General features: G+C 58.9%; 1 protein-coding gene across 1 annotated transcript in view; it reads right to left on the bottom strand.

Moving 5' to 3' along the window:
* Window positions 1–468: 468 nt before the first annotated feature.
* ITPKB (inositol-trisphosphate 3-kinase B) overlaps window positions 469–19,992 on the bottom strand; it is a 91,992-nt gene continuing 72,468 nt past the window's right edge. The window contains exons 2-7 of the mRNA XM_065889656.1: window positions 12,057–12,156; window positions 10,495–10,708; window positions 6,007–6,211; window positions 3,806–3,907; window positions 2,076–2,147; window positions 469–684 (exon numbers count right to left, since the gene is read on the bottom strand). Coding sequence (XP_065745728.1) covers window positions 469–684; window positions 2,076–2,147; window positions 3,806–3,907; window positions 6,007–6,211; window positions 10,495–10,708; window positions 12,057–12,156 — 909 coding nt within the window. The remainder of the gene's footprint in view (window positions 685–2,075; window positions 2,148–3,805; window positions 3,908–6,006; window positions 6,212–10,494; window positions 10,709–12,056; window positions 12,157–19,992) is intronic.

The raw sequence follows: 19,992 nt of genomic DNA, 5'->3' as shown, positions 1-19,992 counted from the left end.
CATCCCCAGGCTGAGAGGATGGGGCAGGAACCGGCTGTGCCTAACAGTGGTGCCAATAGCACTCACTGGCCACCAGGGGGCAGCAGGCCTCCACAGGTAACCTGCCCAGCCGCTTGGGGGTGGGGGGCTCTTCTGTTAGCTGGAGCCAGGAACCCCACGGCTACCTGAACCTCCCTCCAGGTCTAAACCCTACTGACCTCCCTGCAGGCGGCCAAGACTGGGTTTGGGCATTTCTCTGCCAGTAAGAGATCCTATTGAGAAAGCAAAACGGAAGCCCCGGCTCCAAACCCTTCAATCAGGCAGTAACTAGAAAATCTCATCTCGTCTACAAAGTGTCTTGTAGTGCCATTCGGGAGGGTCAGTTCTAGGGCTTGCACCCAGGTGGAAGTGAAGGAAAAATTCAGAAGGAGAAGGGAAGCAAGGGGGAGAAGACGCCAGGGTGGCGACGAGGTGGGGCGGAGGGTAGCCTCAGGAGAGGGGGGCGCCCGGGCACATTTCCGTCAGGATGTCGATGAGGTTGTTCAGACCCGACAGGTAGCCGTCCTCCCGGTTCCCTTCCTGCCACGGGATGTCGTGCTGCAGGGTCTGGCCCTCGGGCAGGGGCGTGGTTTTCCCAAAGTCGATCATCCACACCTTGGCCTGTTCCTTCTTGTCGTGGATGAAGAGGAGGGAGCTGCCGATGACCTGGAGGGGAGCAGGGGGGTGAGGCAGGGAAAGGGCCGGGGCCCCGCCCTGCCCTCCAGACAACAAGCCGGCACCTTAGGGGGGCTTGGAAAAAAGCCTGAGACCTCAGGGAAGTGGAGCGAGCTTTGCTCAGCCGATGGGCTCTGTCCCCCATTCTCACCTGAGCGGCAGAGCCTGCCCGAGTGGCCACGCCATGGACGGGGGACATGGGACCCAGAACGATGACCGCCCACACTGCCAGGGAGGAATGTCCAGGAGGGCAGACCCCGTCCCCATCCCCCAGTCCCAACCTGCACACTTTCCTCTATTTCTAGACCACAGCTGACCCATCCCTCAGCATCTCTGAGTGCCACCCAACTGCCCGAGGGGGAGGTGCCAAGGAGATGCCACACGCCTGTCTGTGGGGAGACCGGAAAGGACCCTGTCCCAAGGCACTCACAGCCCCTCGGGGAGGGCGGGCCGCCAGGCTCAGGTCACCCCCAGTCCGGGAGCACACCTGCTGCAAGTCCTGGGCAGACAGGGCTTCTGAGGCTGGTCTTTGCTCACAGTCTCTGCCAGGGACAGCGGGCACCAAGACCCCTCCCTGCTGTGGTCAGAGCACCTGCGCGGGGTAAGGCGCTTTCCCAAATATGAACACACCCTCCAACCCCCTGGGTCACCTGTGTGAGGCCCGAAGGAGACGTGGGGGTGTGGGGAGGCGCTGAAATGTCATTCTAGCTCCCAGGGCCCTGGCCAGGGCAGGGAAGACCCCCTGGATGTGCTGAGCTCAGAGAAGGGGGCTTTCTCTTCCCGGATGGAAAAAAGCAGAAGCCCCAGTTCATTTGGCCTCAGTCTAGACCTGAAGTTTCCAAGTGAAACTCCAGAAAGAGTACAGCAAAACAGTTTTTCAGGAAGTAACAGCAAAGTGCTGAAGAAGGGGGGGCAAAGCCGTGAGACGAAGCCTGGGGCTGCCAAGTGGGCAGCCGCGGGTCCTTCCGTCCACACAGGAGGTCATGGGCGGCTCTTCGGCCTCAGGTCCTTTCAGCCTTGGCCCCAGGCTGTCCTCCAGAGAAAGCAGGCCAGCTGGAGGAAGCTCTGCACGCTGCACAAAGCTAAGAAGACAGACAGACCCCAGGAGAAGCCAAGGACCCAGGGACACGGGGCTTCAGTGAGGACAAAGGGAGAAGAGGGCATTTCCAGGATGGCCGGACCCAGTGCAGCTACACAGGGCAGAGCCAGGCCGAGACGGCCCTCCGTATGCCCCACTCCTTCCTTATGGGCGGCCCGTCTAGGAGCAAGCAGGTCTGCTAGCACCGGGGTCAGGCACACAGCTCAGGCGGGCGTGCCCAGGGGTCGTGGCCAACCACACGGAACATGGCTGTCCGTCCCCGAGGACAAAGCCCCACACCTACCTCATGGCACTTGAAGAAGGGAGAGACTTCCAGGGTGGCCCGAATGTCCTTCAGCCGGTCCCGGTAGGCGATCTGGGAACAGAAAAGATGACCAGATTTTTAAACACGTGGGTGTGGGAGGTGGATTTTAGGTGCTAATCGGCCCGTTAGAGTCTCTCAGCATCAGCGTGAGAGGGCCTTACACCCTGCTTATTCCAACCTCCTCATCTAGAAACGAAGAAACTGAGGCCCAAAGAAGGCGGAGCGGCTGGGGCTCTGGTCCCACACTCCCTCCACTACACACTGCTTTGTGACAGGAGGCGCGGTTTGGGGACGGGGGAGCGGGGGACAGTTCCCGAGCAGCCCGGAGGCCTCCAGGAGCCCCTCACATGAGGGTTAAGTCTATCCTGGAACGCCAGCAGTGTGGAGGCAGCACCCAGAGAGCCCGGTTGCCATGGTGCTTGTCTTCCTGATACAAACTTCAGTGCCCTGAACGCTTGAAAAGGACAGAATAAGAGAGCCAGAGCCACAAATATCTCTGCCAGTGGCCTCTCCACAGAGCTGTGCTGGCCCTGGGGGTGCCCGCCCTCCCCAGGGGCTGCGAGGGAAGCCTGTCGCACACAGGCACATAGGGTCCCTTGATGCCCATTTGAAGCAGCGCCAGCCTGGGGCTCAGGACCAGGAATAATCCCTCTCGTCCGGGCGCAGGCAGCACGCGTTCTGTGGCAAACTGCTGAGGAGCCGGAATCCTCCCCGGCCGCTGACCCGGCGTCCAGAGGCTCCAGCTATGGAAGAGTTGGGGTGCCTGTCCCGTGACTGAAGCCTCAGCTCTTACCATGGCCAAGCGAAGTCTCCCAGCTGGAAAAGGGGGGTAGGGAAACTCCCCAGTTCCAGCCGGTGCTGAGGCTCCTTGGAGAAAGGCTGTCTGGGTCCAGCCCTCCCCACTCAGCATCCCAGGAGCCTGTGCAGGGGACGGTGCCTCTCACAGGGGCTCCAGGGCTCAGGTCCCTGGTGTACCCAGGTCTCTGAGTGTCACAGGGCGCCCTGTCCTTGGGGTGTGGGGACTCAACACACCCTACCTCAGCTGATCTCAGTGCTCAGAGCCTCTGTCCAGCAGCCTGCCGGCGGCGAATGAAGTCACTTTGTTGTGAACTTCTGCCACCCACACCTCCAGGCTCAGAGAGAGCCCATCAGTTCTGGCTGGGAAGGGTGACACGGCACCCCGCCCCGCAATGCCCGCCCACCTCCCTCACTCAGTCTCAGCCTGGTGGAGGCCCAGCCAGGCCTAGAAGCGCAGGGACCAGCAGGCTGCCGGCCCACCTGGGTGTGAGCTCCAGCTCCCCCTTTCCTCGCTGTGTGCCCTTGACCTCTCAGTCTCCTCATCTGTAAAATGGGGACAAGGATGCCAACCCGCGGCAGAGGGCTGCTACGAGGGTTTGATGAGCACTTGGCACAATACTTGGCCTTAGAGGAATACGGGCATCGGAAGGGGTTGCTCTGAAGGGGATGGAGACTTTTTTGGGAGCTGAGCTGCTGGCTAAGGGAAAGAGTGAGCGCGTGTTCACCCGCTGGATGGGCTGACAACCACACCACCTCCCTCCTCACCTTCCAAGCAGAAGCTTGGGGCCAGGGTTTTCTGTGTGGGAACCTCGGTTCTGTCTCGGGCTGGGCAAGAACCTCCAGAGGGGGTGCAGCTACCCCTGCCCGGAGACCACACGGCCCGACCCCTTCACAGGGGGCACCCGACTCACCAGGATGTTCCGGTTTCCTTTAGTGAATTCTCTGAAGGCCTCGATCACCTGCTCCCTCGTTTTGGTCTTCTTGAAGTCCCGGTTCACGGAGCCATCTTCTTTCTGAGAAGGAGAATGACACAGTGCCTCAGAGCCACGAGCCCCAGGCTGACCCCCGGGCAGCCAGGTGCCCACACGGGGCACAAGGAGGCAGGCGCCGCGTGGTCAATCCGACCGCACGGCACGGGGGGGCCTGTCATGCGCCCTGGCTGAGGAGAACAAAGCGGGTGGCACCAGCATCCCAGGCAGAGTAAACGGCATTAGGGAGGCCCGGAGGCCCGAGGGGCGCTTGGACCAAGACTGGAGGAGTGAGGCTGCGGGGCCCACCCGTCCATCCTGAGGGTCCTGAGTGTGAGCAACTGGGGGCTGAGGGAGATGCACGGGCCTCTGCTTCCACGAGGGGCTGGGTCCCCAGAACCGGGGTGCCTGAAGGTCCCTGCTGCCCAGGGACACCCTCCCTCACCACAGGAGAGATGCGTTCCTCGCCCCAAGCTCAGCTCGATTCCCTTGTAATGGAAGGTCTCTTACTTAGGCTCCCTGAAAGCGAGGATAAAACACAGCCCGTCCCGCTCCCTTCCCCACCCAGTGCACAGAATGGCTCCACTTCCTGAGCCCGGTACTATGTCTGTTCCAGGTTGTTCAGGCAACACGTGGGGCTCAGCATCTCTACGAGGAAAGCTGTTCTTTAAGATCAAAGGGTGAGAAAGGCTGGCTCCACTAGGCCCCCAGACGTGCGTCTGTGCACCACCAGGGTGGAGCTGAGCGCTGCCACTGCCCCTGCAAGAATAGGCAGGACCCTGGGCAGAGGGAGAGAGCCGAGGGCTGGGCCCTCCCCACAGGGGTCTCTGCAGGGCCTTTCCTGGACCAGGGATGGAGGAGGCGGGGGTGTGCTGGTGAAGGCAGCTGGCTTCCTTCGGAGCTGGTGGCCTGCAGCCCGAGAAGATGGGCTGTCGGCCGTTCCTGCAGCTGGACAGTGGACAGAGACCAGGAGATCCAGCGAGAGACGGAGAGAGAGGTCAAGGGCAAAGCAGACTGTTTCAAACAGATACAGAAAGGAAAGGAGCCTTAAGAGGAAGAGGATGAGCATATAATTTACTCTCCCACTGGATCCAAAAATACAGCAAAAGCCGATTTCAGAAGACAGGGGAGGGGCAGATGGCTTTCTCAAGCCTAGAGATCATAAAGCAGCTGTCACAGGGGAAGGCGAAAACTTTGCCCCACTCGAAACCATCGGCAGTGAGGCACTGCCCCGCAGGAACTTCCAGACAACGCCATCGGCAAGGAGGCTGTCCTAGCTTCTCTCGCTCATGAGTCAGGGCTCCCCGCTGCCCTACTCTGACTCGAGGGCTGGCCAACGTGGGCCAAGAATGGGCAGAAAACAGAAACCCGAGTACGCTCGGACTGTCCTCTGCTTGAGAGGGATGGCTGCCCGAGACCGAGGGGCCAGCGCCTCACAGCCCTGCTCCTTGGGGTGAAGCGTGTGTCCGAGCAGAGGCTCTCCAATCTAGCAGCAAAGGAGGCGTGTGGGAGCCTGGGTCTAGGGAGAGCATTCTCAGGCGCTTCTTGGGAGAGTGAGAGGAAAGAAAAGACAATGAGGTGGCCCCGATGCTGGGAGTGGCCTCGGTGCAGCCTCCCCAGAGGGGCTTGGTGACCGGAGGAGCAGCGCCTAGTTCTGCCTCCCAGGCAGATGGCTCGGATGTCAGAGGCAGCCGGCACGCTCCCTCTCTTGGCTGCATCTCACTGCCAGTCCTGATTTTCGGGCCCTGGGCAGAATATGAGCCAGCTCCCGGCACTGGCATGCAGCAAGCTGCCTCCTGGGTGGGTGGGGTTCTCAGTGCTGGGCATGGTCTGGGCTAGATGTAGGGTCCTCGGCGGAGGGCTCAACGCTGGGTGGGGCTAGAAGCCAGCCCTGCTCCGAGGCCCCAGCCCCCTACATGGCCATCCCTCCCAGACCCAGACCAAGGAGTAGGCCGGTTTCCCCAGATGTCTGTCCCTGGGGGCTGGCTGCCCATGCCCTGGGTCCGTATGGGGAGGAATCTTACAGCCTCTGTAGGGTCTTGAGAGCAGCCAGGACCGCTGGGTGAATGCTGCTGGAGCCCCAGGACCCAGTCCCTTCCCCACCCAGGAGCGGGGCGGCTCAGGCCACCGCCGGCTGTCCTCACCTTGATGCCCTCGATCCTGAACCCGAGCGTGGCCGTGGAGCTGATGGTCTCCCTCCACTGCATGTACCGCGGCTTGGTCACAGCCCGCTGGGCTTTCTCCTCCTCGGTAGGGGCCTCTGGGTCCACCTCTATCATCTTCTGGTACATGTCCTTCCGGAGGCTGGGCTTCTTCCGGGCCTTGGTGAGTTCCTCCTCCAGGTAGGTCCTGGGAGGGAGGGGAAGCCACGTGAGGGCCAGTGTCCAGAGTGAGGCCCACTGGTGCCTTGCCCGAGGGCTGCAGTCAGCTTAGCCAAGTCAGCCTCGTCCCGGACAGGCGCACATCTGCTTGCGCTGGGCCTGGCTGTCAACCAAGCACGGGCCAGCCTTGCCTAATGCGAGCAGCTTCGTTCCAAGAGCGCTGGGAAGGCCCGACAAAGCCCAAGGAGCTCTTCCTTCTGGGCACCTCACAGGACCAGCAGAGGAGCGAGGAAGAGGGGCAGCTTGGCAGCTCGTCCTGCTGGCGTGAGGGTGGGGCAGGGGGCTGAGGGCGGGTCCCCCCAGGATCCAGCTGTCCCCCCGGCTGCCTTCCATGAGGCGAGGGCTTCGTAAGCCAGCACCTGTGTGAGTCGCGGAGTGCATTTCATCCACATCTCCCTGGTGCCCCGACAGCCTAAGGGCTCTCTCCAAAGAGGGGGCACCTTCAGGCCAGAAGGCAGCCTCTGAAGTGGCCCCAGTGCTGGAGGGAGAAGCCCGTGATGGGAGGCAAAGCCTCGGGGCTCATTTTGTACCACAGAGACGTGCTGGGCTCTTCCTGCCCCTCGGACCCCAGGCCTCAAGACAACATGGCCAAGTAAACAGTTCACCGCCCTGACCTCCGCACGGGCTGGTAGGGTCCCCTAGGAACTGGCAGAGGTAACAGGACTGGGGACAGTACAGGATCTGGGCAGCCCGAGACCGGCTTCCCGGCCCCAGGCCGCCTCCCTGGCCCCTTCGCCAACGGGGTGAGTCACCCCTGCTGCACATCACAGACGCCCACCCTCCTCCCTGCTTCTATTTGAAGCTCCCCTTCTCCCCCACAGTGGGCTCAGCTGCTGCCTGTGACCCTTCCTGAAACAGGAATCCGCAGCGTCAGTTGAGTAGAGGGAAGTCGTCTCCCTGGGCCTGTGTGCGTGGGCGTTGCCCACACAGCGGCCTGTGACAGCAGGCCCAGCCTCCACTCTCCATCTGTCCCCGGGGCCTTGCTCTACCACTTCCCACCATACCTCCAACCTGCCGGCTTGGGACCCAGAACAGACTGGTCAAATCCTTTAAAAGATAAGTTTCCAGAACCACTGTGGCAACTCTTTCAAGAAAAAAGCAAATCCTTGGTGGTGAACTTGGGTCTGGTCGTTTAGGACCTTCCAGCGGGTGATGCAGACCATACGGAGGTTCTGTCCTTGGCTGTGCCCTTGCACACACACACACGCACACACACACACACACGCACACGTGCACGTACAAACGCTACCGCGTGCAGAGCCAGGTCAGTGCCGATGAGCGCTACAATGCAGAGCTGTGAGGCAGGCTGCTTTTGCATGGACTTGTGTCATGCTGGCCCATGTGTGTATTTGTGTGTGTGTGCTGCGTGGTGGGCAAAGGGTTTGCCATCCCCAGTGCTCCTGAGCGCGCTGCAGGGGCCTGCGGGTGGGTGGGTGTTGCACTTCTGCAAAGACTTCTCAGTAGTTCCTTAAGCAGGAAGCAGCCCTCACCGTCAAATCCCCTCCACATGGGGCTTGCTCCAGAAAGGGCCTGTGTAGCACAGTCTGGGCAGAGTTGCTCGCCCTCTGGGAGAGGAAAAGGGCCGGGCAGAGATGCCCACAGGGGTCACGAGCCTGGTGGTGGGGTCAGGGATCCACCGGGAGGTGAGCTGCAAAGCCTCCCCAACCCTGGTGTCCCGACACTGGCCCGGCCCACCTTGCCCACCCCAGCAGGAAGGTCAGCCAGCCCATGGGGAGCCAACAGGTGATACACCAAAGCCATCCACTTCCCACCATGCTCTCTCCAACCTGCTTCCCACCAGGGCACAGGTGCTACAGACAGCTCTGGTCTCCACCTGCCAGCCCTGGTCCAGAGGTCGGGAAGAAACTCCTGATTCTCCACGGCAGGCTACATGACACACAAGAGATACGGAGTCAAACCTAAGAAAACGCCCTAGAGCAATGTGAGCTTATGTCCATGTGGAACCGGGGTCCCAAGACACCCCTCGTTAGGACACTACAGGTGGCTGCATCACCTTTTCCTCAGGCCTCACCATGGCTGGGCCTGCTGACCAGTCAGCCCTTCCACCACTGGGACAAGTCTGTGACAAGTCTCAACCTCTCATGCCCCGGACTCAGGGTCGGTGGTGGCCCTGGGCTGCGGCCTCCTCCCTCTGGCAAGCACAGAACCCTTGGAAGTGCCAAGCTGCAGCCCAGGCTCGACCTGGTATTCAGAGGCCTGGTGCAGAGGCAGGCTGTGTGGCTGCGTGGCCCTGGGGAGTCCCTTAGCCTCTGGTGTCAAAGGGACTGCTCAGACTGGATGGTCCCATCTGCCAGGGCGGCTGTAAGGAACACCCAGCGCTCGGAGCACAGAAGGGCCTCCACCCCGTCCTCAGGACCCGTGAGACAGGGAAGGGGGTGCTGGGGTGGGACTGGTCCTGGGGAGACCTACCTCCTCCCCTCCATAGGGGATCCTCACACACCTCCTCCCTCAGCCTCCAGGCGGCCCTGCCCAGGACTGGGTTAAACACGTCCCAGCCTTGCTGGTCACTCTGGGTCTCTCCTGAGAGCCCTGGGTGCAGTGGGACAGAAGCTCCAGGCAGCAGGGGGATGGGGCAGCCTTGGTAAGAGAGGGGGCTCCTGTCCCCAGCAGCCTCCCAGGGAACAGACAGGCACCATGGCAGCCTTTTAGGACTGGCCACACGTTCTACCCACAGGGTGTACTTTTTTTGGCCCCGGTCTGAGTGAATACCGATCAGAATATTTATGTGTCTCCCCTTGAGAGGGCACATCCTGGTGCACCACGGGAAGGCCTTCCAGGGACAGAAATAAGACTCTGGGGAGAGCAGTGGCCGAGTGGTGGCTGGAGGGACATTCTATCTTCTCCGTGTGGGCTGGAGATGGTGAGACCCCTGGATGGAGGGAGGGAGAGGCTGGGGACAGTGCAGAGAGTAGGGTCTCTACTTCCCCACCCCTTCCTCCCTGCCCTCGGGGCCAAGCCAAGGGAACACAGCGGGTCCGCCTGCAGGGTCAGGGTCTGATTTTATGACACAATTCCCAGGAGGAATGAGGAAGGAAGGAAAACTGACTGGTTTGGCTTGCTTCTTTCCTGCGGGCGCGCGCGCACACACACACACACACACACACACACACACACACACACACCACACCCCTTTCTCAAACTCCTCTTATAAGAAATAAAACCGCTTAAACCATCCAAGGTAAACGCAGGCTCCAGCTGTGAGCTCTGCGTCTCGGAGCCTGGTCTCCCCGGAGAGCGGCGGGCCGGATGGAGGAGGCCCGTGTCTGGCCGTCCCGTCTGGCCACCTGCAGTCGGCGGCTCTCTGAGGCTTCAGAGGACTTCACCAGCCGCTGACCCGCCGGGGAGGACCTACTCCACGACTCCTGAGACTGGAATAGTCAGAGTCTGAGAGGAGATGAGAAAACCCTGCTGCCAAAGCAGGGCCCAGAGCACAGGCACCTGGGGCTCGGGTCCTCCTGGCTCTGCCCCCACTTCCTGTCTTCTCCAGCCCACTCCTCCCACCTCCTTCCCTCCCAGGTCTTCTCTGGGCGGAGCCTGGTGTGTGGGGGGACACACCCATTTCCACACACATGCCCACATACCCATCTGGCCCTGTGCCCTGGACCACGCAGCCACTGGGCTGGGGTCACCGCCAGCCCCAGTCCAGAATGCGGCAAGCTGGTGACTGTTGTCAGGGCCTCTCGCGCTCCTCTCTCCTCCACTGCACCCTTATGACAGGCGCAAGTCTCTTCTGGCAGATCAACACAATCTGCTAACCGGCTGCCTCTTTGGCTCGGTGTTGGGGTGTGGGGGGTGGGGGAGGGTGGGATGAGAACAGCCTCTACTCCAGTCTCCCCCTCGCAGCCCACATTAACGGGAAGCCGCCCCCTGCTCTCCCCAGCCATCCCACCTGACCAGATGGGCAGCTCTCTCTGCCCTCTCCCTGGGGAGGCTCCGCATCCACCAGGTCCCGTTTCTGGTCCCACCGGCTACCGGCTACCGGCCCCTACCCCGCCGGCCCCTGGCTCACCAGAGAAGGGAAGGGGCCGTCCTGAGCAAAGCCAGCACATATGTGAGATGACCAGAGCGGGGTCCAACCAGACCCCTGGCCCGGCCTCGTCCACATGAGGCCTCAGGGACAGCCCAGAAAGCCCGGCCTCCTGGAAGCCTGGAATGCCGTGCCTGGTATCTGCCGCACGGCCAGCTGGGGGCTGAGGGGCGGGTGTGCCCCATCTGAGGAGGCTGCCTCACCTGACGCCCATCTTGCAGTCCATCACGCACGGCGCGTCGAAGTCGGCCAGCAGGTCGTCCATCTGGTTGTAGCGCTCCCCGTCCTTCACCACGTCCCCGTGGTAGGCAGGCACGTAGGGTCTCAGCACATCGGCCATCAGCCGGTCCAGGCAGCGCTGCTCCGACTCACAGTGCTTCTTCAGAATCCTGCCATTGGCAGCCGCCTTGAAGCTCCCTGCACAGCAAGGTGGGAGGAGGCCCTGGGTCCCCAGCCTGAGCCCTCCCCGCTCTGACCCCCGCCCCTGCCAGGCATGCCCTCCGTCACAGGGCCCGGGCCTCTCGGGGATGCCGTGGAGCTTGCCAAGCGCGGGGCTGAAGGTGTGCCCCGGTCTCCACCGGTGGACCGAGCCCTTTAAGCGGAGTGGGTGCAAGTCCCAGTCCCCGCCCTGCCCCGGCCACACCCCGTGCCCTGACAGGCAACTCTGGGCTGGCTCCCGGACTTCCCCGACCCCAGGCTCCTCCTCTGAAGATGGAAGCACACCAGTGCTCACCGCAGGAGGGTGAACAAGACGAAGTGAGAGGTCTGTGCCAGGACCTATTCACCCCTCTCTGTGCGACTACCACCTCCCAACCCCACCATCGACCCTGCTTCCCAGCCACGAAAGTGTCTCCGGTCTCAGTGGAGGAGAAGCCTTGTTAGAACCGGATTTAGCGCCAGGAGAGGGAGACTGGCTGAGAAGCAGCGGTCCAAGGCTCTGCAGAGCTGGGTGGTGTTCCTTCTGAGCCACACCCTCAGGTAAGTATTGAGGAAGGGTGTCCATCCACCTGCCTTGGGGTCTGGGCCAACGTGGTTAAGGGTGTAAAAAAAAAATGTCAGACCCTGTGCTGGCCTGAAATCCACGGGCGGCCACTGAATTGTCCCCTGGGGACGATGCCCACCAAAGGACCACCATGAGTGGGCTAGACAGCCCTAGACATCCTCCCCTGTCACTGAGGGGCCACCTGGAGACCTCACGGCTAGCCCAGGGCGTGGCCACTGCAGCCGGTACTCCACTACGTCTTAACACTCTTGGGGCGACCTGCCTGCCTCTCCCACCAGCTACGAGCTCCTTCGGGGCTGACACTATATCTACATACGTATTGTCACCCAGAGGAACACCTTGATGAGGGGATACAACAGGCACTCAGGGAAGCACTTAGCTTTGTCTCTTTGTCCCAGGTGACAAATGGCAGGCAAGCTATAAAGACTGATGACTTCAACTGTTTTATTGAGTTAAAATGGAAGAGAGATTGAAAGAAAGAGATTGAAAGAGACAGAGAGACCGAGGGGGGAATGTGTGTGATTTGTGAAGAGGTGGCACAGACTGTGGAGAGGGCGGGTGTCCATGTGCATTTTTGAGGCAGTGTTAAGGCCCGTCTCTCAAGTATGCCTGCGACTGCAGACCACGAAGTCTCTCGGGGAGCACCTGTTCAGATGCTTCATCCCCGGGAGCATCCAGGGCCAGGCCCGTCCCCCACACGCGCTGGACGCCTCCCCAGAGAGCCGGACATCCTGTCAGAAAGTCCGGGAGAGCTGTGGCTACCTGCGTGTCCTGCCAGCTGGATCCAGGGATACTTCTTCTTGAAGGACATGACAAAGGGAGACCAATGCACCATGTTTTTTATTTTCCTCCATGATTTGCTCTAGAAACAAGCAAACGAAAAGCTCTACATTAGAAACAGAACTACTACTTTCTGGTTAGGATGAATTCAAAACCGGGGAGCCCCCTGCCTGTGGCACAGGACAAGAGGTGAGTCTGAGGACTTCACCTCCATCAACTACGTGGCATGCATCTATGGGCTTTGTCCCATTCTACAAACAGGCTGAGCAAAACACCCAGAATCAAAGGGACAAGGATCTGACAGGCTCTGGGAACAGAGGAAGGGAAGGACAGAGCGTTCTCCATCCAGGGCTGACCCCATCCCACGCCACTTCCCCATCAGGGGACAACTAAACCCGCACTGCCTTTCTTTGTGCCCCCTCTCAGTTCCCTCATCTGTCTAGTGAGGGATGGACAGCTGGTCCCACATGCTCTTTGGATCCGTGGACACTCTAGGACTCTAGAAAATGACCTTTTGCATCCCAACAGCAAGGGCCCCTCAGAGGAAGACCAGGGAGGCCACGATCACCCAGCTGCAGCGTGTCACCTCCTACTGCACTTGCAGATACGGTGCCAGCAGAGGTACCTCTTGCCTGTGAGAGGTTTGAGGAGACTTTAAAGGGAACTCCCCGGGGACAGCAGAGCCTCCAAGGCTTTGGTGCATACAGGGGTGAGCCAGCCCGCAGGACTCTCTCTCCACTGCACTTCTCCTTCTCAAGACATTTCTTAAGTAAAAACTCTATGTGTGTGTGTGTGTAGGAGGGGCTCCTTGGACAGAAAGGAGAACTAACATTTATTGAGCACCTTCTTATTTTATTTTCACAGCAAGCATGCAAGGTAATCATTATTTCCATTTGCAGAACCCAAGCCTCAGACAAGTAAGTGATAAAGCCGCATTTAAACCTTCACCTATATGACTACTTTAAAGAAAATCCTTTTTATCCCCAGCTGTAAACATTTCTCTCTATAAAAATATCCCTAAGTTACTTTAATAAGAACGGGCTGTAGACATGAAGATCAAGTGTCCCCAGACATGAGCCCCTGAAGGGAGTGATGAGAAGTGAAGCATTTCAAGCTCCTGAGAAGCGGGTCCCTGACCAGCAAATCCAGACAGTAAACCCCCAAGGCTCTGCGCTGGGAAGGAGAAGCTGGGAATTCTACAGAAGAGGGAGGTGAGGAGTGCTCCTGCCTGGACAGTGGACCCCTGGAGAGGCGGTTCCTCATTCCCTGTCCTGCAGCGTCCGCTAGCAGCCACGCTGAGGTTGCTGGACTGACTCCAGCTGCTGGAGCCCGAGGTTAAATCAGTCTCCTTCGTTTTTTTCTCTCTGGTGAGACTCAGCTGCTTCTGTCATCAAGGCTTCAAGTTAAAAATCTGTTTAAGGAGAAGAATTCTTCCCTACCGAACCTGGCAATGTTCACCCCACCCCAGAAACCCTCACTCCACTGCCAAGACCTAGTCTAAAGCGAGGTCAGCGCTCTGCCAGGCCATGTGACAAAGGGCCGGCCTCACCGACAAGGGTGTTTTTCCTAGATCCTTCTGATGGAGATCTCCGAAGAAGGCTAAGGAAAGCCAGCGTTTCTTATCTAAGCACCCAGAAGGCTGCACAAACACTCAGGACAGACAATGCACGAGGGCAGCAATGGGAAAACCTAATTACATGGGATGACCAACCAAGTGATGGTTTGTCCAGAAGAGAAGTGCACAGCTCTCACCACCTGCTGGTCATACCCCTGCAACAGAGCTCAGAGGGGACGAGGGTCTGACGAGTTCAGAGTGGGGTGGGAGGAGGGGGAGGGCAGAGCATTCTCCATCCAGGGCGGACCCCATCCCATGCCACTCCCCCATCAGGGGACCACTAAACCCACACTGCCCTTCTTCATGCCCCCTTCTCAGGGCCTCAGCTTCCTCATCTGTCTAGTGAGGGATGGACAACTGGTCCCCCCCCACGCTCTCTGGATCAGTGGACACTCTAGGACTCCGAAAAATGACCTCTCGCATCCCAAGAGCAAGGGCCCCTCAGAGGAAGACTAGAAAGGCCACGATCACCCAGCTGTAGCGTGTCACCTCCTACTGCATTTGCAGATGCGGTGCCAGCAGAGGACCCAGGGAGGATGTGTCCCGCTGCCGGGGTCAGGGGCCTCCAAAGATGGATGCCTGCCGGGGAGGAAGGTCATCACAGAGGCTGACCCCACAGACGCAGGCTGGGGGCACAATCGAGGGAGCAGAAGAAGACTATTGCAGGCAGCGGGGCCTGTGGGAACAGAGGTCCGGGACTGGGCTTTGGAGCAGTTGGGCCGGATGTGCTGGGAATGGGAGCCGGAAGCAGTGGCTGATAAGGGTTAGAGGGCGAGGCCAGCTCTGCACGCGGGGCCGAGACGCTTGGACTCTGGGCAGTGTGGTGTTGGGGAGGCAGGCTGCCCTGGGCCTGAATCCTGGCTGCGTCTGCGAGCCCCAGAGGTAAAGCCATTAGAAGTTCATGGGCACAGGGGTGTTTGTGGAAGAGTCTTAGTGGTCTGAGTTCAAGGAGGGGTGCCCCTGAAGTCATCCCAGGAACAGTCAGTCCGGAGCCAAGTGGCGGTGTTGCCATAGTTATTCAGGAATAAAGGTCACGGAGCCTGGGGCTGGACCAAACCCACCCTGTCAGGATGCAGCTCTCTGGGGATCCACGGGGACACACTGGGCAGTGGGCCTGGGACCCGGGAGGCAGGAGGGAAAAGAGCTGGGCGAGAACAGCCAGGTTCGAGTCCAGCAGGGGCATCTGAGCTGCAAAACCTCTAGTTCCCGGACCGCTCTTCAGGGGTCCAGAAAGGAGAGGGGTGCTCCAGGGTGGGGTCCTCTGATGGCTCGCGGGATCCAAGAGCCTCCCAACACGGCTGAGCTGAGTAAATGGGGCATTTTTTCCGCGTAGCTTCCTCTTTCCCACACCTCCTCCACAAGGGAGCATTTCTTCAACATGAAAATTGGGCCCCATATGGCCAAGGCCAGAGAGTCCCCCTGCTTCCAAGGTGGAATATTCCACTGGGGCGGGTTTGCACACCACGGGATTTCTCGACTGTGCTGGCAGCAGCAAGCAGGGGGTTTTCCTGTGAGTTTTAAATAGCGGCACCCAGGCAGTGCCTAGAGTCGCTGCCAAACATTAAACAGAAACGCAGGTCCAGGAAAGGCCCAGGAAAGACGGCGGCAGGGTGATCACCGCCCCTACCCCCGGCCCACGGGAGTGGAGAGAAACAAAAGGGCAGGAGATGACAGAGAATCGATTCCCTTACGATGCCCGGGAGACCACAACACCCATTTAAGAACCACCAACTCTAGGTAGAAGCCGCTTGCAGGTGGTGGGTCCCAGAGGGTCAGTTGGGCTAACAGTCTCCCTGCAAGCCCCTCGCTGGAGGAAGACACAGTCCTCAGAAATGGTCCTCTTCCCCACCAAAGACAGCCGACGAGGCAGGAAAGGAGGGCAGCCCAACAAGCTGGAAGAATTCCATCCAGAGGAATTGATCACCTTTTCCCTCCCGGGAGAGTCTCAATAGCCTCAGTCACTTCTCTGCAATCAGACTACAGTCCCAGGTCTCGAATTTCTCAAGCTGAGCTATGTCACACACACAGGCAGCTCTCAAATGCCTTGAACACGGTGTGGCAAAGGGCACCTGGTCCCTCCCCCTCGGCAGCGCTGGCTGCCAGTTGATTTCACTGGCCCCATCCCTCCATCACCTCCCAATCACCAGGGTCATCTGGACACCCTCTGCTGACCCTTCCTGGAACGCCCCCCAGAGCTCCACACGCCTGACAGGCCCCCTGGCCTCTCTGGGCGGCGGGGTCCTCCTGTATAAATCTGAGGAGTCAGCTAGCTGACTCCGCCAAGCTCTACTCTGGCACGCTACTTACACGCAGATCTGATAGATAAAATGGCCTACCTAATGGATAAGCTGGGGTGTTCTTCCTAAGTCCGCTGGGCATGACAGAGCAAAGGGAATGGCTCTTAGAAACTCCCTGCAAGCTGGCATCCGTGGTCATCTCACCGGCAGGGCTCTTTTCCCTAGATGTGCAACAGGACGGACGGACGGCCAGCCTCCCCCAGCACTGGGCCTGGCGTGAGCGTTCATGACTCATCACTTACGGGCTCTCGCTAAGTGACAGGAGCTGGACCGGGCTCCTTACAGCCTCATTTCTCATCTTCAAACAACCTGGTGGTAGATAGGATTCTTTTCTCTGTAAGATGAAGAATCTTACAAGCTGAGTTGCTTCGCCAAAGTCATTCCATTCTCCTCCCTGCCAGTAGGTTGCCACATCACCCTGGGAACCTCAAACCGATTCACCAACTGCTGTGCCTGTCAACAAGCAGGGGTCCTTCCAGCCCAGAGCACGCTGGGCAAGGTGATGGGGACAGAAGATTGGGCAGGAAGGACAAGGAGATTCCTTCAAGGAGGTTCCCCTGGGCGGCCAGGCCGCTGGGCTGGCAGGACAGTGCTCCGGGGTAGGGGGTCTTCCGGCTGTTTCTTCAGCAGAGGAGCCCAGAGCCTTTGGGAGAGGCTCCACAGCTGGCCATCAAAACCCCAGATAGTAGGTCTCATTCCAGGGCTGGGCAGGTGCCACTTCCAGCTTAGCCACCAGGTGACACAAGGCTCTCCCATGAGTCAGATCAGACCAGCTAATCGCTCCTAGACTGTGGCTGGAATGTTACACTTGGGATGTTCTTGGGCGGCACTTCAAGGGAAAGGCAAGCCCCACAAAGCCGATTGCCTCTTAAGCAGGGAAGGAGCCCCAGGGTGGGCTGACGACACACAGCTCTCACCTTGATTCTGTGCTGGGTGTAAGCCAGCTGCAGACCAGAAGTGAGGTTTTTCAGGTGACACCTCAGGCTCATGGGCTTGGATGACCCAGCTCCACAAATCCCTAGACGACTGCACTCCTGGGTTAAATAAGCACTGATTTTGTTTCGCTCTGTTTTCTACTTGAGTGCAAGGCACGGCCTTTTTGTTACAGCCCTGACCTCACTCTGTAAGAGGTGGGGTCATGTTCTCTACTTTGGCTGCGCAGGAAAAGGTAGGGCCCTAATTCACACAGAGGAGCTCAAAAGGATCAGAAAACAGCCAGACCTGGGGAGTGGAGGCTGGTCCTTTACTACTCAGAGCTGCTGGAGACTGCCTGGGGCTCTGAAGCTGCTCTGGGCAGTTCCCTCCCTTCATACCTGACTTGACAGGAGCTGAAATATTCAGAGAATGTGGAGAGGGATTTGTAGCAGGAGAAAAAGCCTAGTAACAACAAAACCCCACCCCTCTTTAAGCTTGAGGTGACAGAAGTCACCTGGAAAGGGAGTTTCAGAACCTGGCCAACCCCAGCTGAGCCCTCTCCAGCCACTGGTGCCCTTGGAAGGCTCGGGGGCTCTCACTTTTCCCTCCTCCTCTTTGCCCGAAGACTTCTGGCCTCACAGCAGACGTGCATCTACTCCCTGACGGCCGATACCCCTGTGTGGCGACCTCTCCGCTCAGCACGCAGTGCCTCAGGGCGCCCGGGGCGGCCCTGGCGAGGAAGGGCAGGTTCTCATCCCTCTGGCCTGGACTCACCCAGAGCCCTTGAGAGCCCAGCGCGGAAACGGTCCACTGGCCAGTGGGGCCCAAGGGAGGAAGCCTGGGCAGCGTCTCTGACTCTGTGTTTATCTAAACCGGACTCCAAGCCTCCCAGGGATGCTAACGGCTCCTGGGTAAACGCCACCCTCTGGCTGGTTCCCCCAGCCAGTCATCCGCCTCGTGCCGCAGGGAACACTGCCTTAAATAAAAAGGCTAAGTGGATGACCTCAAAGGCAGGCCTTTCTTTGACTTCCATCAAACAGGCCAAAAGGACTGGTGGAGATGAGGAGAGGAAGGCGGGGAAGCAGGGACCCAGAGCCGAGGCTGGGGGCTGGGGGTGCCTCTAGGCACCCCACTCACAGGACACTTTAGCTGTCATCAGGATCAGCTGCATGATATGCACGGCCCAGAAGGGGTGGTGACACGGGGGCCAGCTGTTCCTTTGCTGGAGGACTGCCTCACATGCCCTAGGATGTCTGCAGGCCTAGCTCTCCTCCCCCATCCACACACGGAGGTACCTGCAGTTCAGGAAACACGTGTTCTCTCAGGCCCATGAGGTTCTGCAGGCGACCCCTGGCTCGCCCACCCTCAGACACCGCAAGGGTGACACCTTCCGCCACCAGGAATTTTTCGCAAGCAATGGAGTGGAGGCAAATGACTCCGCTAACCCCCGGGCAGCTCAGAGACCCCGGAGGCCCTTCCTCTGCTTGAGCTGTCCCTCCTGGGTGCTCCCACAGTGCCCGGGGCACGCCTGCACCCCAGCTCTCCTCTGGGCGAGTGTACCCTCCCGACAGCCAGGACCCCCAGCACCTGGCTCCACCAGATACTCGGCAACCCCCTGCCGCGGGTCCTGGAGAGGCCACCAGGGCCAGTCAGCTAGGCCTGCAGGCGGGAACCTGGTCAGGGCCTCTGGAAGTAAGTTGAAGTTTCCAGGGTCCTGCGGGCTCTGCTGCCCTCTTGTCGGCCCCAGCAGTGCCTGCACTGTCTCCTGTCTGGAGAAGCAGGCCTCCTGAAGACAGCTCCTGACAATGCCTCTTTACCCAAGGCAGCCGGCCCTTCCTGCAGCTTCCCTTCCCGCTGGCTTTGCCAGGCTTGCCGCTGTTTCCTCCCTGCAAACTCAGGCTGAAGCGACGCGCTCTTCCCCTCCGTCTCGAGTGTGTTTAAAATCCTCTGCCTCTGAGGCAGGCCACAGCGTTGGATTTTGTTTCCAGAAGACAGCACACGACCCAGGCTTTGGAGCTAGAACGATCCCTGGCTCTGCCACCTCCCGGCTGCAGCTGTGAGCAAGCCTTTGAACCTCTCCGACCTCAGCGTTCTCACCTGTAAACTGGGCACGATAACATCACACTTGCCCTGAGGCCCACTCTACCTGATCAGTTCTGAGAGAACTGAAGAGGTGGTACACATGTACACGGGTGCTCTGTATACCGTCATTGGACAGGTGAACCTTAGATGTTCACTTTGTTTGTACTTCTGTGTCTGTTTTGTTTTGTTTTAATTGAAACAGTTTTCTCCTCCAAGGCATGGGAGACTGGCAAAAATCCGCTGGGCACTTCCATAGGGTCAGTCATCGCCGGTGGCAAGAAGATGAGCTAATTGTGTGGTTAATTGCTTACAGAACTTCCCTTTGGATGTTCATGGCAACTGCGAACACACAGGGCGGCTCCTGGGGCCTCGAGCTCTGTGACTCAGGGAGAGCAGAGCCGGCCGGCGTCCAGGTGCCTCGACACCAGTTTCTGGTCCAGAAGTTCAGTAAAGTTGCTAAAAGGATAAAGAAGAGTTCCCCAAAGAACGCCATTTCACACGTGTGGAACTCTGCTAGGCACCAGAGAAGTACATAATAAACAGTGAGACTGCTGAACGGATTTCATTTTATACAGAGGGTTTACACACTCTTCTTAACCCCCTTCCCATCTGAGCTGTTCCCCTAATATTCTACTCTTTCCTCCAGTACTTCCCCTTTTATTTAAATAGTTAGATCACTTGCCAAGCTTTTATTTTTAGATAATTATAAAGAGTATCCTTTTCTTTGTTGTTGTTTTTGAGTGGAAGAGATGAAGGGAAATCTCTAAAATATCAGAAAAGGGAAATTATCTCTGGACCCTATGACTCTCCAAAGCAATATTGCCAGAATCCTTTGCCTTGCTGCACACGTGTGCATGTATCTATGATGTCTGTGCATATGTGCTGGTTAGTGGTGATAACCTGGCTTGTCCGGGGAAAGAGGCAGAGAAATCACATATTAAATGCCTAACATGTAGCTAGGTACTATGCTAATATTTCATGTAATCCTCACTCACAGCACTGATGCTTA

Source organism: Phocoena phocoena, chromosome 1, assembly GCF_963924675.1.
Source record: "Phocoena phocoena chromosome 1, mPhoPho1.1, whole genome shotgun sequence".
In the NCBI taxonomy this organism is placed as follows: domain Eukaryota; kingdom Metazoa; phylum Chordata; class Mammalia; order Artiodactyla; family Phocoenidae; genus Phocoena; species Phocoena phocoena.
The sequence above is the reverse complement of the archived record's forward strand: the minus strand, read 5'-3'. Positions and strand labels throughout refer to the sequence as shown.